At 40.9% G+C, this 20,357-nt stretch overlaps 5 protein-coding genes across 8 annotated transcripts; 3 read left to right on the top strand and 2 right to left on the bottom strand.

Moving 5' to 3' along the window:
- LOC127258688 (LRR receptor-like serine/threonine-protein kinase RGI1) lies at nucleotides 1-3,644 on the top strand. The gene is made up of 2 exons (XM_051285633.1): nucleotides 1-2,929; nucleotides 3,007-3,644. Exons 1-2 carry the CDS (start codon nucleotides 1-3, stop codon nucleotides 3,486-3,488), a joined length of 3,411 nt encoding a protein of 1,136 aa, XP_051141590.1. The 3' UTR covers nucleotides 3,489-3,644.
- Nucleotides 3,645-4,217: 573 nt separating this feature from the next.
- Nucleotides 4,218-6,590, bottom strand: LOC127258691 (26S proteasome regulatory subunit 4 homolog B). Its single transcript, XM_051285635.1, has 6 exons — nucleotides 6,045-6,590; nucleotides 5,177-5,422; nucleotides 4,896-5,065; nucleotides 4,608-4,824; nucleotides 4,387-4,527; nucleotides 4,218-4,303 (listed from the first exon to the last, which is right to left on the bottom strand). Exons 1-6 carry the CDS (start codon nucleotides 6,519-6,521, stop codon nucleotides 4,220-4,222), a joined length of 1,335 nt encoding a protein of 444 aa, XP_051141592.1. The 5' UTR covers nucleotides 6,522-6,590; the 3' UTR covers nucleotides 4,218-4,219.
- Nucleotides 6,585-9,568, top strand: LOC127258689 (pentatricopeptide repeat-containing protein At3g58590). Its single transcript, XM_051285634.1, has 2 exons — nucleotides 6,585-9,215; nucleotides 9,442-9,568. Exons 1-2 carry the CDS (start codon nucleotides 6,913-6,915, stop codon nucleotides 9,443-9,445), a joined length of 2,307 nt encoding a protein of 768 aa, XP_051141591.1. The 5' UTR covers nucleotides 6,585-6,912; the 3' UTR covers nucleotides 9,446-9,568.
- On the top strand, nucleotides 9,475-13,332 carry LOC127258692 (tetraspanin-18). The gene is made up of 6 exons (XM_051285636.1): nucleotides 9,475-9,845; nucleotides 9,962-10,061; nucleotides 10,704-10,784; nucleotides 10,866-10,970; nucleotides 12,022-12,210; nucleotides 12,985-13,332. Exons 1-6 carry the CDS (start codon nucleotides 9,607-9,609, stop codon nucleotides 13,054-13,056), a joined length of 786 nt encoding a protein of 261 aa, XP_051141593.1. The 5' UTR covers nucleotides 9,475-9,606; the 3' UTR covers nucleotides 13,057-13,332.
- Nucleotides 13,333-14,765: 1,433 nt separating this feature from the next.
- On the bottom strand, nucleotides 14,766-20,127 carry LOC127258980 (uncharacterized). 4 transcript variants are annotated; one of them, XM_051286084.1, is made up of 7 exons: nucleotides 19,978-20,127; nucleotides 19,733-19,892; nucleotides 18,864-19,013; nucleotides 18,303-18,376; nucleotides 16,445-18,190; nucleotides 15,954-16,104; nucleotides 14,766-15,849 (listed from the first exon to the last, which is right to left on the bottom strand). In XM_051286084.1, the coding sequence occupies exons 3-7, from the start codon at nucleotides 19,003-19,005 to the stop codon at nucleotides 15,125-15,127; spliced, it is 2,838 nt and encodes a 945-aa protein (XP_051142041.1). In that variant the 5' UTR covers nucleotides 19,006-19,013; nucleotides 19,733-19,892; nucleotides 19,978-20,127; the 3' UTR covers nucleotides 14,766-15,124. The 4 variants fall into 4 exon arrangements, with proteins under 4 accessions (XP_051142041.1, XP_051142042.1, XP_051142044.1 ...); XM_051286085.1 differs by having other exon boundaries at nucleotides 19,733-19,889; XM_051286087.1 differs by lacking the exons at nucleotides 19,733-19,892; nucleotides 19,978-20,127 and having other exon boundaries at nucleotides 18,274-18,376; nucleotides 18,864-18,938.
- Between the last annotated feature and the right edge of the window lie 230 nt (nucleotides 20,128-20,357).

Below are 20,357 nucleotides of genomic sequence, written 5' to 3'. Positions count from 1 at the left end.
ATGTCGAGGCAATTCTCGATCGCCGCCCCCAATTTCTTGCACCGCCATTACAGGACCTTCATCCAGTTCTTCTTCCTCGTCCTCCTCGAAGTTTCTGCAACTTCTCAAATTAGGGCAGCAGCTAATACGGAAGTTCTTGTTTTACTGTCGTGGCTTCATTCTTCTTCGTCTTCTTCCTTAGCTCAATCTTCTTCTGCTTTTGCTAATTGGAATCCACAGAGCTCGAATCCCTGTCAATGGTCATTCATTTCGTGTTCTTCAAGCAATCGAGTTACAGAAATTAATGTCCAATCCGTACCTCTCGAGCTTCCCTTTCCTTCCAATCTTTCGTCCCTGCAATTCCTCGAAAGCCTCACCATCTCCGGCGCGAATCTCACCGGAACTCTCCCGGACGACATCGGAGAATGGCGGTCACTCAAAAAAATCGACGTCAGTTCCAACAGTCTCGTCGGAAGTATTCCGGCGAGCTTCGGCCGGCTCCGGAGCCTGGAGGAGTTGATTCTCAACTCCAATCAGCTCACCGGAAAAATCCCCGGCGAGCTCGGCGGCTGCGCTCGCCTGAGAAGTTTGGTCCTATTTGACAACCGCCTGAGCGGAAACATCCCGCCGGAAATCGGAAACCTGTCGGCGTTGGAAGAATTCCGCGCCGGCGGGAATCAGGACATCGCCGGACAAATTCCCGGCGAACTTTCCGGCTGCCGGAACTTGCAGGTTTTAGGCCTGGCTGAAACCAAAATTTCGGGGCGAATACCGCCGTCGTTGGGGATGCTGAAAAAGCTTCAAGTCTTGTCCCTTTACACCGCAATGCTCTCCGGAGAAATCCCGCCGGAGATCGGAAACTGTACGGAACTCGTCGGCCTGCACCTGTACGAAAACTCACTTTCCGGCGGGATTCCGCCGCAGCTCGGGAAGCTTCTGAAGCTCGAGCAGCTCCTCCTATGGCAGAACAACTTGGTCGGCTCCGTCCCCGACGAGATCGGAAACTGCAAAAATTTAATCACTCTCGACGTTTCATTAAATTCCCTCACCGGAGGCATTCCCGAATCTTTCAGCAACCTGACGAAGCTCGAAGAGCTTATGCTCAGCAGTAACAACGTCTCCGGTACAATCCCTGCAGTTCTCTCCAATGCCACTAGCCTGGTGCAGTTCCAGGTCGACCGGAACCAAATCTCCGGCGGAATTCCGGCGGAACTCCGATCGTTAATTCAGCTCCAGGTTTTCTTCGCCTGGGACAACAAGCTTGAAGGAAGCATTCCGCCGGAGCTTTCAGGCTGGAGAAGTCTCCAGGCCCTGGATTTGTCCCGAAACTCTCTCACCGGCAGCATTCCGGCGAGCCTATTTTACCTGAAAAATCTGACAAAGCTTCTGCTAATCTCGAACGATTTGTCGGGCCCTGTCCCGCCGGAAATTGGCCGATGCAAATCCCTCGTTCGATTGAGGTTGTCTGGGAATAAAATCAGCGGTCCGATTCCAGGAGAAATCGGGCTTCTTTCAAACCTGAATTTCCTCGATTTGTCGAACAATCGCCTCACTGGAATCCTGCCGGATGAAATCGGAAACTGTGGGGAGTTACAGATGTTGAATCTCGCCGGGAATTCCCTGACGGGGAACCTTCCGGGTTCCCTGTCGAACCTCGCTAAATTAGAAGTGTTAGATGTTTCTAGGAACCGGTTTATCGGCGCGGTTCCGGGGAGTTTCGGGGAGCTGTTTTCGCTCGATACGCTATCGGTAGCGAGCAATTATTTGTCAGGGGAGATTCCGTCGACGCTCAGCCGGTGTTCGCGGCTGCAGCTGCTCGATTTAAGCCGGAATCAGCTGTTTGGAAGCATTCCGGCTGAAATATTCGAAATTCAGGCGCTCGAAATCGCGCTAAATTTGAGCTGGAATTCGCTGACAGGGAAGATCCCGCCGGAGATCGTCGGGTTGAGCAAGCTCTCAGTTTTGGATCTTTCGCACAATAAGCTCGGAGGCGACCTCTCGTCGCTTTCCGGGATGGTGAATCTCGTGTCGTTGAATGTTTCGTACAATAACTTCACGGGTTATCTCCCGGACAATAAGCTTTTCCGGCAGTTGTCGCCGGGTGACCTCGCCGGAAACCGGGGGCTGTGCGGTTTGGGACACGGTCGTGACGGCGAGCCCTGTTATTCGATCGATACGCACGGTAGCCGTGGTAGGCAGTCGTGGAGGCTCAAATTGGCGATTACGTTGCTCGCCGTGATGACGATCGTGCTCGGGATTCTCGGCGTTGCGGCGGTCATAAGGGTTCGGAGAATGAGTCGAGAAAATGCGGATTCAGAGTCGGGAGGGCACGACTCGTGTTCGTGGAAGCTTATGCCGTTTCAGAAGCTGAACTTTTCCGTCGAACAGATTGTGAGGTGTCTTGTGGACGATAATGCGATTGGGAAAGGGTGCTCGGGCACTGTTTATCGAGCGGAGCTCGGAAACGGCAATGTCATTGCCGTGAAACGGCTATGGCCGACGACGGCGGCGGCGCAACCCGATCAGTTACCCGGTAGCGGTGTCCGGGATTCATTTTCGACTGAGGTTCGGACACTCGGGTCGATTCGTCACAAGAATATCGTCAAGTTCTTGGGGTGCTGTTGGAATCGGAACACCCGGTTGCTCATGTACGACTACATGCCGAACGGAAGCCTCGGCAGCCTCCTCCATGAGAAGAACAGCAGGGGCTGCGACCTCGAATGGGACGTGAGATATCGAGTCATTCTCGGCGCGGCGCAAGGGCTCGCGTACTTGCACCACGATTGCGTTCCTCCGATCATCCATCGGGACATCAAGGCCAACAACATCCTAATCGGGCCCAATTTCGAGGCGTACATCGCAGATTTCGGCCTGGCTAAGCTCGTCGACGATGGCGACATCGCCCGGTGCTCCAACACAGTTGCTGGGTCATACGGTTACATCGCTCCCGGTTAGTTAGTCACTTAATTGGTTCGATTGGGCGTACCGTTTGATCGTATTAAAGGTTGTGAATCTTTTTTCGCACAGAGTACGGGTACTCGATGAAGATCACGGAGAAGAGCGACGTATATAGCTTCGGAGTTGTGATGCTCGAACTCCTCACCGGGAAACATCCCGTCAACCCGACGGTACCGGAAGGTCTCCACATTGTCGACTGGGTTCGGCACGCGAGAATGCATGGGACCCAAGTGTTGGACCCGAGCCTACGCCTCGAACCGGAGCCGGAAATCCAAGAAATGATGCAGACGTTAGGCGTCGCCATGCTCTGCGTACACCCGTGTCCCGGCGACAGGCCGACCATGAAGGACACGGTCGCAATGCTGGTTGAGATACGGCACGACCGGGAGGAAGTCGACACTGTAACAAAAGCATCACCACAGCCCAGGAGCCATAGTAGTTTGGTTTCCGGTTCCGGTAGGGGGTCGTCGTCGGCGATCCCGGGACTGGGTCTGTACTTGAAGAGTAACGGGTCGAGCTTCTCTGCATCTTCATTGCTGAATTCTGCATGATCAGCTCTTAGCTTATTCATCAGCTTTTCGAAAAATTTATCCAATTTTTTAAAAATTTCAACTTTGATAAAAAGGTACGGATGTGGCTGTAATTGTATTACTGGAAGAAGAGTAATAAAATTGACACGAAATATTAGATAAATAAATAATAAAATTATGAAATATTATTCTATCATATTCATACGTTTCGAAACTTGCAGTATAAATAAGGCAGTAAGTAAGTGTAAGAAATTGGAGATACAAAATTACAAACCATAGTAAAAATGGCAATTTCTGGGCTGGGAAAATGGCTTCTCATAGTCGTTCTTATCTGCACTGCCGTCGAAGAAACTGTTTCAAAAACTGGTAATGACAAAAACATCGATTCGAACATTCGATTTTTCAAGATCATGTTAGAACTAAACTTCATATATGTTTATATTACTTATACAGGCAAACCCAAGGAGCATAAGAAGAAGCTAACGAAAGTAATAATCGGGCGGTGCGACGGCGGGCAAGGCGAGTGCGACACGATGTGCATCAACGGGGGATTCGACATGGGAGCTTGTTGCGACGACAAAGAAGAGTTCTGCTGCTGCTTCAAAGATCAGAAAAAGAAGAAGGAATAAATGATAATAACAATAATAATAATGATGAAACAAACAATGATTATGGCTGATGATTGAAATCGAAGACGAAAAATAATTTCCATCGTTAATAATTGAGCAGTAACAAACCGAAGAAGTCGTCGATCACATATAAAGCCCTTCGGGAACCCCTTCCTTTTTCTTGAACATCACTTTGTCCTTCGCCTTCTTGAAGTCGGCGTGAGTCACCTGAAAACGACAAAATTCTTAATCAATTTCGAATCCGTAAACTTATTCAAGACAATTAGAAATTCGAATCGAAGGAAACTTGCCTTCATACGGCGTTCCCTTAAAGCAAGCAAACCGGCTTCGGTACATATAGCCTTGATATCAGCTCCGGAGAATTCATCCTTCGTCATAACGAATTCTTCGAGATTGACGTCGTCAGCCAATGTCATCCTCGACGTGTGTATCTGGAAAAATAATCCGAATATTTATTTAACGACGCCGACAACGGCAATCGAGTATATAATAGCATAGTGAGGGGAAATACCTGGAAAATACGCCTCCTCGTCTTGATATCTGGGAGAGGAAATTCAATTTTCCGATCTATTCTACCAGGCCGGAGAAGGGCAGGGTCGAGGCTTTCGATTTTATTTGTCGCGAGAATAACTTTTACATCTCCTCTCGAATCAAAACCATCTAATTGGTTCAACAATTCCAACATAGTCCGCTGAATTTCGCGCTCCCCGCCCGAGTGCGCATCGTATCTGTGTTAAGAATTGTCGGGTGAATAGTACGTTGTCGAAAATTGGAAAGACCGTGTCCGTGAGGGCAATACCTTTTCGTACCGACTGCATCGATTTCGTCAATAAAGACAATAGATGGCGAGAGGTCATCAGCAACTCTAAAAAGCTCCCTCACCAATTTCGGACCGTCGCCGAGATATTTCTGAATTAACTCACTCCCAACAACTCGCAAGAACGTCGCAGATGTAGAATTCGCCACAGCCTTAAGATAAACAGAACAAACCTTCGAATAAATCAATCAATCCAATTTCATCGTGGGAAGATTACGTAAGAATCGCAGCATTGTATCGCAAACATCGTGTCGTGAACTCACCTTTGCAAGCAATGTTTTTCCAGTGCCTGGCTCGCCGTAGAGTATGACACCCTTCGGAGGTTTAATGCCGATGTCTTCGTACAATTCAGGGTGCGTTAATGGAAGCTCGACGGCCTCTTTGATTTCCTGGATTTGGGCATCCAAACCACCGATATCGGCATACGACTCTAACGGCGCTTTCTCAACTTTCATTACGGACACCATCGGATCAACTTCATCTTGAAGTAGTCCGACAACCGAAAGCACCTGCAATTCCATCCATTATCAACACTGCATAATCGATTCATCGATCGGTTACTTTATTCGAAAAATCCATCTGAAAATGTGCACCTCATTTGTAAAGTCATAGTTGTGAATCTTGAATAGCAATGACCGGTGTTTAGAAATTTAAGAATATACATATAAAAATTACTATATGTATATACAAATTTCCATTGAAAATACATATGGGAAATATGTAGATAAATCTCATAATTATCATTTCGAACCATAAAAATGCAATAAACATATAATCATAACTCAAAAATAGTTATATAAGCAAAAACAATTACTTTGTGATAGATAATCAAACTTATCAGGTTCAAAATATGATAAATAAGTCCTTTTCATGATTTTCACCATTCTCACTAGCCACTGCTACTCTGTTATGATTTTATGATTTATGAATATTCTTCCTCTTCTTCATCTTAAACCTTAGCTGAATTCAAACTTCTGTAACCAATCATAAAAATTTCTTCATTAAAAGCATCCATTCTGAAACAAATTCAAATTGATGAACTTATAATGCAAAGTACGACCATCTTCCCCAATTTTCTATAATTGTCATTCCAGAAACCCTAACAATCCAACAATAAAGCAGGAATTGTACCTTATTGTGCATAAGAATGGCGCATCCAGGCTCGAGCTGATCTTTATCAACAAACGATAAGATCCCGACGTAATACTCCGGCCCAACCGAGGACGAAACAATGGCATGATTCTCATCAATCAATTCCTCCAAATTACCCACGCTCATAGGAGAGCCTCGCAAATCATCCACTTTCGACCGATCCTCCTCCGTCTTCTCTTCCTGCGGCTTCAATCTCTCCTGATTAGCCACAAACTCCTCCTCCATAAGCAAGTAGTCCTTGATCCGCTCCAATTTCAAGAGACGCAGCTTGCACTTCGTCAGCGGCGTAACAGCTGGTATCCTAGCCGCAGCCTCCGGCCCCTTCTGCTTGCGCTGCTTCCGGCCGACGCGAGCCGGTGGCGCGGCCGGCTCGAACTTCTTCCCTTTCTTTTCACCGTCGTTCTTCCGGTCTCCGGGAAGCTGCCGATTGAGACCGCCGGGTGATCCCTGACCCATGGCTCCGCAGTATTGCCTGAGTTAAGATCGAACTGCAGAGCTGAAAAATTTAACTGTAACCGAGAGACAGCAAATCTATCTTTCTTTCCAAGAAACGAATAGAAGACCTTATAGGGCTGAACCCTCTCATTGGGCCGGCCGGGCCGGGCCGGCCTGATTGATTTTATTTGGGCCGTGACTAATGGAGATGAGATACGCACGTGAGTTGCACTTGCTTTCGTCTTCCTCCTCGTCTTCTTCGTGTTGGTCGTTGCTGCTGTAGTTACTTCTTCTTCTTAACGCGAAATCTAACAATGGGGATTTATCAGAGGCGCGGGAAGTGTATATAGACAATTGATACTCAGTGTGCTCCAAATGCGGAGTGAAAAGTTGAATCTTACTAGCTACGTTAATGGTGTTATCCCCTTGTAGTTGCAGATTGTTGTTGAGGATTCGAACGATTTCTTCTTGGAATGTTCTCATTCCGCCTATCCGAAGGCTTCATTTTGCAGTCGATTCCAATGCGCAAACCATTAGGCAGTATGGCTACACGCACCTGCTCCACGACCCTACAAACCTCGCTTCCCTCGGCGACGCCAAATCTCTGCACGCGATCATCGTCACTAAGGGTTCAGATTCCATCGAAAATCTCGTTTTCGTGCACAACAATATCCTCGCCACGTATGCGTCGTTCGGCGACACGCACCTCGCCCGCAAGCTGTTCGACGAAATGACGCAACGGAATGTCGTGTCGTATAACACCATGATAAGCGCTTACAGTCGAGACAATCTTTTGGTGGAGGCTTTCAATTTTCTATCCGAGATGAGGAAGCGTGGTCTTACCCCGACGCAGTTCACGTTAGGAGGATTGTTGTCCTGTGATCAATTGGACATTTTCGAAGGAGTGCAGTTGCAGGCGCTGATTGAGAAGACTGGATTGCTTCTAATGGATGCTTTTACAGGAACAGCCATTTTAGGAATGTATGGCAGGCAAAGATGCTTGGATGAAGCTGTTAGAATGTTCGAATCCATGCCGGGAAAGACCTTGGTTACCTGGAATTGTATGATTTCGATATTTGCACAAATGGGATACCTGAAAGATTGCATAGCCATGTTTTCGGAGCTGATGAGTACTCATTTGGGAATATCCAAATACACTGTGGTGAATGTTTTATCTGGTTTGGGAGAAGATATGCAGCTGGGAGAGCAAGTTCATGGATTAGTGATCAAATACGGCTTCGATTGCATTGCCTCGATCTCTAATTGTTTGATCAGTATGTACTCAAGATCTGGCGCGCCATATTTGGCGATGAACATCTTCGAGAATTCTCCATCTAAAGATCTCGTTACATGGAACACCCTAATTGGTGTAATGGCAAACGGTGACACACCGATCAAAGCATTCGATATCTTTCTGAAAATGCAGATGAAGGGATTGTCTCCTAATGAAACAACTCTGGTAAATATTCTTAGCTCATGTTCGAGGGCGAATTTTTCATCGTATGGGAAATATGTTCACGCGAAGACAATTAAGAAAGGATTTGAGTCGGAAGTGAGTGCCGGGAGTTCTTTGGTTAACTTTTATGCAAAATGTGGTAAAATTCAGGAATCACGTAAATGTTTTGACGGCGTGACTCAGAAAAACACCGTCTTGTGGAATTCATTGATGCAAGCGTATATGAACAGCGGTTGCTCCGTTTCTATTAGGCTCCTTCAAGAGATGATTCGCTCAGGCTATTATCCCAACGAGGTATCGATTTCTATTGTTATTAACTCGTCTATGTTAGAATCAGAATTGCTGCAGCTTCATTCGATTGCGATCAAATATGGATTCGATGAGAATGCGTATGTGTTGAGTTCTCTTATTAGCTCTTATGCCAGAAAAGGTCTCGTGTCTGATGCTCTGTTCGTTGTCGATTCTGGCAGTTCTAAGCTTCCTGTTGTTTCTTCGAATATTGTTGCATGGATTTATAATCGAACAGGGCAGTATGAGAAAACACAAGAGTTATACGCCTCGTTGGAGAATCCGGATGTTGTATCGTGGAATATTCTGATTGCAGCTTGTTCCCGGAACTGCGACTACGTCGAGACATTCGAACTCTTCGATCACATGCGGAGATCATCGATCCGTCCAGACAGCTACACGTACGTAAGCCTCTTCAGCGTGTGCACCAAATTATGCAACCTCGCTCTCGGGAGCTCTCTTCACGGCCTTATTGTGAAATCCAACGCTAAACTCTGCGACACGTTTGTTTGCAACGTGATGATCGACATGTACGGAAAATGTGGGAGCATCGAGAGTTCGGTTAAAATCTTCGATGCCATTGATGACAAGAATGTCATTTCTTGGACAGCTCTTCTCTCGGCCCTCGGCCTGCACGGCTACGCGAACGAAGCGTTACAAAGATTCGAAGAAATGCAGGCGACGGGGACAATGATCAGGCCGGATAAGGTCACTTTAATGGCGATTCTTTCTGCTTGCAGGCATGGTGGATTGGTGAAACAGGGGATGGACCTGCTCGACAAGATGAAAGTTAAGTATGGCGTTGAGCCGGAAATCGATCACTACGCCGTCGTCGTCGATCTCTTGACAAGAAACGGCTGCGTTAAGGAAGCTGAGCAGCTCATTCTGGGAATGCCCATTGCTCCAAATGCATTGATATGGCGAAGTTTTCTTGAAGGTTGTAAGAAGCGGAGGGCCATGAACTCTTATTGGTACGTGTTGTTGATCAAATTTCTTTCTTGATTCAAAATTTTTGAAAGAATTCAGAATATATTAAACTATTATAATAAAAATATGTATATATATATATATGTTTTTTTATTTGTTGGACATTATTTATATTACATACTTTTTTATTTTACAAAAATTTAGATTTTCGAATTGATATGTTTACTGTATAGGCCCAAAAGCCCAAACTTTTTCGATCTTTGTGGTCAGGTAAACGACAAGAAGAAGAAAGGGAAAGTCAAGAGCCAAGAGCCAAGAGCCAAGAACTGCAAATGATTGAAGATTTGGGAAGCAAGTTAGGTTATTCAAAATCAGTTCATCGGATTGCGATTCACAGTGACTGAAATTTGGAGAATTCAGGAGCAAAATCCACAAATGCGAACCCCATGTTGCCACACATGTCTGGCATTCGTCCTCAAATTCCTGATTTTTCTGCAGGCGTTCGTTGGTGTGGCGATCATTGTGTGTTCTGCTTACATGTTGAATCAATGGCAGCACCACCATAACCAAGCTCCTTCGCCTGGTGGATTTAGGTCTCTGAATTTTGCATCGGGCGAGCTTTTCTTCCAGGATGATGCCCTCAGCTTCAATTCCGTTTCTCTTCCAGCCCCCTGGTATTTATCTCCTGCGTATTTCCAAAATTGTTTCATCATTCATTTTGTCTATTAGCTTATTTTGTTGAATAATTTGATTACCTGCTGCTTAATCCAATGTTTATGTTCATGCAAAGGTTTATATATGCATTCATGGGAGTCGGAATTTTGATATGTTGCATCGCTTTAATTGGTCACATTGGCGCCGAGGCGATCAATGGATGCTGCCTTTGCTGCGTATCCTCTCTTATTTTTCCACTCGTTTGTCGTTTTGTAGAACAGAGGAAATAGAAATTTGTGTCCCTTTCTCACAATATTTGTTATTGAGTTCAACAATGATTGTTTGGGTACCATAATTTTTGTTTATAGGTTTTGATTTTCAACTAGATTGTTCGTAAAGTTATTAAAATACGAAAAAGTTTGAGATCTTTTCATTGGATGAACTTGCCTCGTGAAAACATGAAAGACTAATGTTCGTTTATATAAGCACTGATGCCCAGTTAAGCTTTAGCAACAGCTTATCGAGCTTCTATCTTGCTATAGAAATTTTGGTCCTTAGATTTGAAGTTTTTGCAAGCGTTTCTGAGAGAAAAGTGGAGAGGGGCACGATATACGCTTGTATTTCTTGTTAGAAGCGATCGAAAAGCAGAGTTAAAGCTATATTAGCAATACTGAAATTAGGAAGATTAAAGTTGTTAGTGTTGAACTTTTATAACACACACACGGGTCAAATATTGTTTGGTAGTGTGATATTGCTCGTGGGAGGAGCATTGGATCCTTACTTGCAGGTTGGTTGGGAAATCCTTGTGAAGATCGATAATCTGAGCTATGCTAATATTTCGATACTGTATTTTCTTGACCCTCAGACAAAAATTTCAGTATGCTGTATTGGCTACGATTTTTATTCTATTGCAATTGGGGTTAGTAACTTTCATTGCTCTTGATCACCAGTGGGAGAAGGTAGAGCTTTTTCGCATATTGTTCTGATTCCGATGATAGTCTTTGTCTTCTTATGCGATTATTTTTCTTAAACAATTTCAGGATATCCCGTTTGATCCCACTGGTCAACTTGACAGTCTTCGAAAGTTTATCCAAGACAATGTTGATGTCTTTATGTGGGTTGGCATTGCTATTATTACAATACAGGTTTGTTTACACCTCAATTGTTTGTAAATCTTCTAATTATGTCATATTCGATCTGACATTATATGGTAATGTTTCTCTTTCTTTCACTTCTACATTTACTTTGCCTAACTTTCCAAGAATCATCAATTTCAACCAACTACATAAAAGTATTTTTCTGAACAAATACGGCCAAAACCCTTATGTTCCATTTAGATAGAAATTTTTGGAAAATTTGGAGTATTGGGAAAGTTTTAAAAAATTTGGAGTATTGGAAATTTTTTGATATAATAAAAAGTTATATATATCTTATTTGACGTTTTGTGAGAAAACGATATTTAATGTGATATATTTGTTGAAAAATTTACTGTCGACGGACAATGTAATGTTCCAAAAGCATCTTTGTAAACATATTAGTTATCATACGATTGGCTATTCATCGCATGTTAGACAAAACTGAACTTAATTAGTTAGCTATTACTACATTTGTTATACTAATTACTCCTATACATCTGTGACATTTGCTATTAATTGCGTGTTAGACAAAAATCGAACTTAGAGTGCGATTGATTCAGAGAATCAAATCAATTAAGAGAAAAGGATGAATCGGATAAAAGAAGATTTCAGTGGCATGAAAATCTGTTAAGAAATATTGTTATATTTAGTTAGTAATTTTTTATTTTGATTTTTTATTTGAATAATAATTTATAAGTTATTTTTATGTGATAATATATGTTTATAGAAACCATAAAAGTTAAATAGTAAAAGAATATAGAAAAACACAAATAAACACACTGAGAGTGTTTAATTTTCATTTGAGCACATAAATAAAAATAGAGAATGAGAAATGATATACTATTTGTAACCGAAACAAACAAGAAAAATGGATATATTTCTATTTTTCTATCGTCATTTTCCAATACCAAACACCCCATTAATTAGTTAGCTATTACTACATTTGTTGCATTAATTACTCCTATACATCTGTGACATTTGCTATTTATCGCATGTTTGGTAAGCTGTTTGCTCGTAAAATCTACTGTGCTTTATAGAAGTCAAATTTTACCATTTTCAGGTTCTATCCATACTTCTTTCAATAGTATTGCGATCCTTAGTTTCTCGTCCAAGAGCAGATGACGACATTGAGGAGGATTACAGTTTTCGGACTGGTGCCAGAGAGCCGCTGCTTAGCCCATACTCGGGTCAGGCCTCCGGATCGACTAGAGGTGATTCTGATATTTGGAGTTCAAGAATGAGAGCAAAGGTACACATTTTACGGCAAACACTGCATGAATTAAATGGCATTAAATTTCCTTCATTCAGCTCAAATAATCAGTTATTAGTCAACCAATTTGTTGGTCGTCGTAGAAACTCAAGTGGAGTGTTTATAACTAATCAAGCGAGTTTATTTGAGTTTTTGGTATTACATTATAGCGAATGATGTAAGAATTTAAGGTACCCTTATATGAGTCAATATATTTGCGAGTTATTCCGAAACAAGCCAATGGTTTTAGAAACAATGGGAAATATTATACTAGAATTCGATAATTAGAAATATTAGCCGGCTTGTTGAGAATATTGTCACTAGGAAAAGGTCGGGTGATGTGAGTCCAGTGGAGTTTCCATGAAATGCATGTCTATAATTTCTTGTAGATTATAACATTACGGTAGAACTATATGTCTCGCTTGATCCTACATATCGAACAAGACGCGCATGCCTTCCAAACAGAGGCTTAGAATTTAGAAAAAATAAGACGTGGGGGGCGGGCAGGGGCCCCTTTTGCAACTTGCCATGTTGTTTCCTGTCCGATTCTCTGTTATGCTACTCTGACACTGTTAAAAATGTCGAATCTTTGGATGCTTACAACTTCTGGATTTGTTTACTTTACCGGCATTTTTAACATATTAGAATGGTGAAATATAATACGTTTTTGCGTTAGAATCGACATGGTTGCTAATTTTTTAGTACTTAATGTATGCAGTCCATTATTCGTTATGTTGCTACTTACTGATTCATCGGGTCGCACTTATTGTACAGTATGGATTAAGTGGCGGTGATGCAAAACAGAGTACGCAGAACCAATCCATGACGACCGATGTTAAACCTTGAGATTGCGAGGAAGATGACATGATGCTGCACCACTGTCTTTTGGTAAATTTTTCGATGTAAATGTGTTGTGAGTTTCCTTTTGTTGCAAATGTGTCGTCCTTGGTGAGTTTTAGATGTAAATGTGTCTCTGAATTTTCGCGAGTCTTATGTTTCATTCATTTGGTTTCTATAATTTGTTTGGTGGTGCATTGAGACTCTTTATTTGTGGAGAAGATGAAATTGTTTGTGTGTATGACTTGACTTGATTGCAACTCCCGATTAGTACAACTTTGGACATATTTACTGTTCTTCGATTTGTTGATGTGATATTTTGAATGTAAAATTGATTTTTAGTATAATATAAAAAATAAAAAATAAGGATTTGATTTAATATTTTTTAGGAGAAAAAGTTGAATGAATAGTGTAAATAAAATTTTATTTTATTTTTATAACAATAAAAATTTCAGCCATTACCCAAAAATGTAGTGTTGTACACCGGGTAAATGCCTGTGGATTTAAATTTTTAAATAATTATTTAATATAATATAAATAGATGTTAATTTGATCTTTTAAATGTAAAATAATGTTTTAGTAAAATATAAACAAAAAATATAATTTTTTGATTTAATATTTTTTTTAAAAACAAAATTTGAATAATAAAAATATTTGATACAGTTGAAATTGAGTAGCAATACACGCAAAAAAATTAAAAAAAAGGGTCCAAATCAAAAGTGCAATAATTTGAAGGAATAATAGCATGTGATCTCCACACCATCTTCTGCACATCTGTCATTGTCATCTACCTGTTCCCCCAAACGGACAAATACATAATAAAATCTCACTCCCATCATCACTTTCAAAAAAAAATAATTCAAATTCCATTTGGGATTCTACTTTCGGTTCACGAGATTCTTTCTCTGCGCCAAAGTACTACTACTACTCTACTGATTCTTAGGCTCCTCCCACTCACAAGAAATCATCCCCCAATTAACACACTTCTGTCATTTTGTTTTATTCCTAAATTTCTGTCCACAAACCATTAAATATGCAACAACTAACAACACAAATATGGAGAAAAGTATAAAAGTAACCATTCTCATAGAGAAGGCAAGCAGAAAGTATTAAATCTCATATCAAGAAATAGTTAATATATATACTACCTCCGCCCCGCAAAAAAAAAAAATATAATAACATTTGCTTTTTCCCCATAAATTTTTTAATATTAATATTATATTGATTTATAGAGAAGAAAAAGACAAAATTACCCCTATTAGATTGTGTGATAAAAAAATAATGATATTTGTATATATATTAAAAATTGTAAGGATATTAATTATGTTAAGTAGATAGTACAATTACTAAATTAAGAAATAGTATTTTTTTTAGACAGACAAAAATAAAAAATAGTAACATTCTTACAACTTTAGTAAGAGTTGGAATGAAAATAGACTACACACTGTTAGAATTCACAACGAATATCACAATGGTCACATGAATCCATGTTCTTGAGTCATTTTCTTCCTATTTGTTGCTTCTTCTTCTACAATGACAGTTGGATCGTAACGTCGACGAACCCGCTAGATTGTTCTACAGAAACTAGCCTGTCTAGTCTATTCATGGAGAATAACCTAATCCTATCTCCCAAAGTTAGCTGATATCTAATAAAATCTACAAAAGCTTGAATCACATATGCCACAAATCGAATATTTGGAACTTAAGCCACATACTGCTAAGCACATAACAAAACTAAATAATATATAAAGCTTCTATAAGGCTTTGATATACTCAGATGGCTAAAATGACAGCAGGAGACAAGTGAAAGTGGCTAAGTTAATCGGGTACATGCCTCGAAGCAGAGCTTTTTTTTTTTTTTTTTCTAATTTGTCATGAAATTGTTACATGCAAAATAATATCAGATCATGCACGGGCACACATGTGCGAGCATAATAGCGACAATTTTGCATCACTAAACAATTGGGGAGGGACCGGGACCATTAGCGTGCAAATGCATCATACAATAATAACAAAAGTTGGCAAGTAAAATAGAGATAAGATACACAGATTAAACTAAAAGTATGAAAGAGTCTTGTCACAGTCTACCTGTCAGTTCGACCACAGCCTCATCCATGAGCTCCGCCAGCAAACTTTCTTCGATTTCCTGTCTTAAAATATCCATCTCCGAATTCAGGTGATCGGTCCATCCCTTGCCCGCCACTTCCTTTCTCACCACGCTCTCCACCACTAGGCCACTGTTGTCATCTCCGCAATCATCTGACAAACATCTGACATTGTCAGAAAACAACGCATTCATTCGCGCCCATACCTCATCCACCAATGATGACGACCCTCTCTCTGTAGGGTGATTGTTGGCCATTATGCATGGATTAGTTCGTTGGCCCAAATATGCCCCGTATCCTGCAACCTCCGATAATGCCACATTAACACAATCAAACACGAGTTTTTGAGTTGATCTCAGTTGCCTTCGCTTGGCCTCATGCAGTGTTTCCTTTTCTTGTATGTATTTGTCTCTTAGTGACGGATCCAGGGGACTTTCAGGCGAATGCCATCTTGTAAAAAATAAACTTGATTGCAGCTCACCGTGCAAACCAGCTGCAGATAATAATGCCTGTATAAATGAATACCATTCTTGCTTCCTTTCATCTCTTCCTTGGTTGTTTAATGTTTCCGTTGAGAGAAACGATGAGGCTGCGTCAACACACGAATCTTCCCATGAAAGGGTGCGGGCGATGGATCCTATAGGCGGTGACTTGTCAATTAAGTTTGATCCACTAGCATTTCGCGGAAACTCAACTCCTGTATTGTTTATAGTATGATTTTCAATTAAAAACAGCAACTTAATTACAGTCGGTGGAAATAGAAAATATGCTTAAGACAATTCAAAGTAAAATAATATGTACCTTGTTGGATGGGCTTGGTGAAATGTGTAAACAAATGAGCTGTTCCTGCATCCTCTTCAAAGGGTTGATCCAAGACCGATATAGGACTCGGCTGATCATGCTTTTCACCTTGGTTTCCAACTGCAATGGACCTTGCCACAGCCAAGCTAGCCTACAAAATTCATGAGTAGCAAGGTTATCTATTAATCTCCCTTAAATAGAAAAATGACCAGTAAATTTGCCCGAACCAGAAGAAATTGCACCATTTATCTTCCTTCTATAACAAGTTAGCAGAGTATATTTATTGGAGTTTTGGTTGCTATTCATGAACTAAGAAAAGCTAGAGGAAATTTGAGAGCTTGTAAGAGCAATTTTTGAAGATAACATAACCTTTTGAAGTATTTACAAATTACAAGTCAAAGATTGAAGATAAATTAATAAAAGGAAATAGTAAATGATAATAGCAAATCAAAAGCCTTCTAATAGACAAACTTTTCATATTTTGAAATTACCTCGGGATATGTCAAGTCCTGTCTGCAAATTAGATTGGAATGTGGCAATTTAACTGATGGCTCTTGTACACCAGGTGACGAATGTCCTTGCCGGTTATCACCAAGTGTTTCAGCTCTATCATTGCAAAGTTCTAATTCATTGTTGATTTCAGGTTCAAGAGATATATCATGATCAGGTTTTCTGTTCCTCGAGAAAAACAAATTTGAAACTTTCCCTCTAAAAGATGATCTAACACCTTTTGCCTTTGTGTCCTCATTAGGAGCTTCTCGCTTTGCTTTATCTGACATCGCAATGCCAGCATTGAGCCTCACACCAAACTCAGTACAAGATACAGGAACAGATTTTGACCTTGTGAGATTTCTTGGTGAACTATCCACATTATTGTCTTCTCTCAGTTCACTGACTAAGAAAGTATCCAAATCTTTTGTTTCTCCTGTGCTACAGCCCTCTCCACTACATCCCGGCTTGCTTGCTTCGGAAAGTGCAAGCATTTCTCCTAAGGTGCTAGAGTTCCTCTGAACTTGTTTATGTTTCTGACGACTTCCATTAGATGCCATCATGGTCCATCTTTCAGAAAGGCGCCTCTTTGCTTCTCTGCATACTGATGACTCAGGAGAATAAGACGCCCTACTAAATGGGGAGGATGAGTACGGACTGCCAAGCCTATTAGCACAATCCCATGAGTGCCCAGATACAGGTGACATGACTTCTGAATCACTTAGGTTGCCATCTGCATGCTCAATTTCTGATTTACTGAATGAACTTTCATCGCCTACAAAGCCGTTGGAGTACACAGAAGAAATCAAGGTTTCATCTCTGCGGTGCTTCCCAAGTTTTTCACGCATTTGTTGTGTAATTTCCTTGGCAACTTTTCTTGATCTCTTATTCTCATCATCTTCAATGTCTCCATATAAGTCTTCTATGCGCAATAGCCTTTGTGCCTCTGACTGAGGAGAGACAGCTTTCAAATTATGCTGTCTTCCAGGGCTTGGTTTTAAAACAACTATTCGTGTTGGTTGAGCAGGATTTTCATTACAATTGTAACTGGTAGGAGGTGGTGAACCCCCAGCAGTTCTCTCCGCCCCATTCACCCGAAGAAAGGCAGCCTTTTTCATCTGTTTCCTATCTATATTCCCTGAACCAGTGAACTTGTTACTATCTGGCATCTTTGATGGTCTAAGAACAGTAATTCGCTTTGTCTCTGTAGGAGGGGGAACAGATTGTTGACGGAGCATTGAAATTGGTTCCTGCAAGCACTTGAGAAACAAATCTTTGTTGGAACTCAAGACTTCCAAGGCATCCTGGAATTGCTTAGACTGATGGAGCTTTTCATCCATGGACAGGCGCTTTGCTTCAATAAACTTTTGGCGAACAAAAGCCATCTGTTTTTCGTTTATAGCCTCCTTATATCTTCCCTTATTTGGTGGTTTCTGTGGTTGCTGCCAAATATCATAAAAATCTTGGCACTCCTTTGCATTAACGGGATTAATGTATCCATTCTGCTGCTTTTGCCAGAGACACGCAGGAATTTCTGAACGACTCCGCGGACGAACTCTAGAATAGGTTTTTTGTATTACAGCATCAGGCTCCTGTTCTGGAAGAGTATCAAGTCCCATTAATTTGGCAACTAAATTAGGTGGATCATGCCTGGAGTTTACTTCTTTCAACATCTCTTGATCAATGTGCATTTTCATGGGTGCAGCATGTGATTTTCTGTTTGGAAAACTATTGTACTCGGATACAACCTGCACACAACAGAAGAAAAGATAATCAGAATAAAGATCAATGTGCAAAATCTAAGATATAAGCTTCCATTAGTGCTCTGAACTTGATGACCCTTTGAAAATTTTAAGGTACCACTTTTTCTTCTGTGGAATCACCGGATAAACTCATTCTTGATACATCAGATCTGCTTCTTGAGAGTGGGGAACCTGAGAATCAGTTATTATAATGTTAATTTTATAACCTGGAAAGTTGATCCACAGATCACTAGGAACAAAAGCCAAAACATTCAACATAGCAATGTTGAATGGAACCAAAAAGAAAAGGAAGCACTTAGGGTGTTAGTTTGCATTTTTCATACTCATTTTCTCATAATGAAATATTTTTTCCTGCTTAAAAACACCCCCAAACATACCATTGGTTACCTTTTTTTATCACATGTAAATCATCTTATCATGCCAAATATCAAATATGATCACTGAGATTTCGTCATTTCACTTAATAATTTATATCAGCCATTAATTTATCACTGAGATTAAAAAGAGGGCACAGAACAATGAAAGCTATGCAAAAATTAAAAAATAAAATTAATAATAAACAACTTCTAAAACAAGCCCCACATCAGTACAAATGAAATACACAAGTTCCTGAAGAGAAATTGAAATTGGCACGCAAAAGAGTAGTAAGAATAATCACCATCCCGATCAGGTTTATCAGTGAGCAGCCTGCTTGCAGACACCCCTACATTCAAGTCGAACAGATTCACCATTTTCCCCAAACACCCTGGATGCTCTTTCTCAAAATTTCTAGTTTTGCCATTTTGTCTAAGACCATTCATTGCAACACCTGGGATTCAATGACATCAATAAATGCAGGGATAAATACTAACAAAACAGATGGTAAAACAAAGAACCACAAAATACAACAGAAATATAACGGCGAAAATCCGGACTCAAAGTAGCTTTTGCAAATTTCCAACCCCCAAACAAACCAAGATCGAAGAAGGTTTAAGAAGAAGGCAAAAGAATTTGAACCTAGAGAGACTTAACTAAGGAAAGCCAGTTACTACAAAACAAATTGTCTAGATTAATGTGGAAAAGGAAACAGTCGAGAATGACAACAAACAACGAAATGACTTTTGGCGCAACTGTTCCACCACGTTCTCACGAAAAATCACATCAGCAACAGCGAGTAACAACTCGTTACAGATCCCAGAATGAACTCCAAATTCCTCCAAAAAAACTTTATCAACAATACAGAATCTCAATCCCAAAAAGGCTATTTTCTGAAGCTGACAGAAACACACACACAGCGAAACCAGAGTGGGTCACATTTTACTTTCTCCACACACATTCGAACTTTGATGTTCATAAAAGCCAAAATACAAACATGTTCCTGCTAAACAACCAATGCAACTGTTGATTCTACACTATGTATGAAGAAAAGTAGGCTAGTCATAAAACAAACAAGCTAGTTAAATATGACACACAAAAAGCAAACCTGCAATCGCTTTTAGACCAAAGGATAAAACCAAAAGCCATTATCAGGTTCCACACATGGATTACCTCCTAAAAAAGCCAGATCGGAAGACAGTTACAAAAAAGTGAAACACCGAACCGAGGCTGCAAATCCTCAGAAACTCCGACTACAGTAACAGCTCTCCATAAATCAAATTTCAGTAGCAATGCGAGCAGCTAAACAATCCACAAACTCCTCCATCTTCTACTGCACAAGCAAAAATACGCGTCTTCAAGCAGAAACAGCACAAAACAATGCAGGAATTAAGCTTCATCTCCAGAATCAAACAAACCTGTCAGTAAATCATTAAGTCCGTCGGAATGTGACCGGAGCGCCGCCGAAAATCCAGCGGCGGAGAAGATACAGCGACGAATCGAAGTAGAGAGCTCTTTTTGGCTCCACCTGAGCATAGCCTTTTCTCTCCTCCACGGACTCTCTGCCCGGACGCCACTCGCCTTTATTCATTCTAATTTATTTATGCGTTTCAATTACGGGAAATATTTTTTACTTAATTAATTAATAATTAAATACAATTTGTTTTTATTTGTTAAGGAAAAAATAAATAAATTGAATTTAAATTTTATAGCGTTTTTATTTATGCATAAAATAAATTATTTGCGTTACATTTTTTATGGACTGTGTGAGCTGACACAATATGCCAAAGAAGGTATA

This window comes from Andrographis paniculata, unplaced genomic scaffold (assembly GCF_009805555.1).
Source record: "Andrographis paniculata isolate CXL003 unplaced genomic scaffold, ASM980555v1 Contig5END, whole genome shotgun sequence".
Lineage (NCBI taxonomy): Eukaryota > Viridiplantae > Streptophyta > Magnoliopsida > Lamiales > Acanthaceae > Andrographis > Andrographis paniculata.
This window is presented reverse-complemented; position numbering and strand designations above follow the sequence as displayed.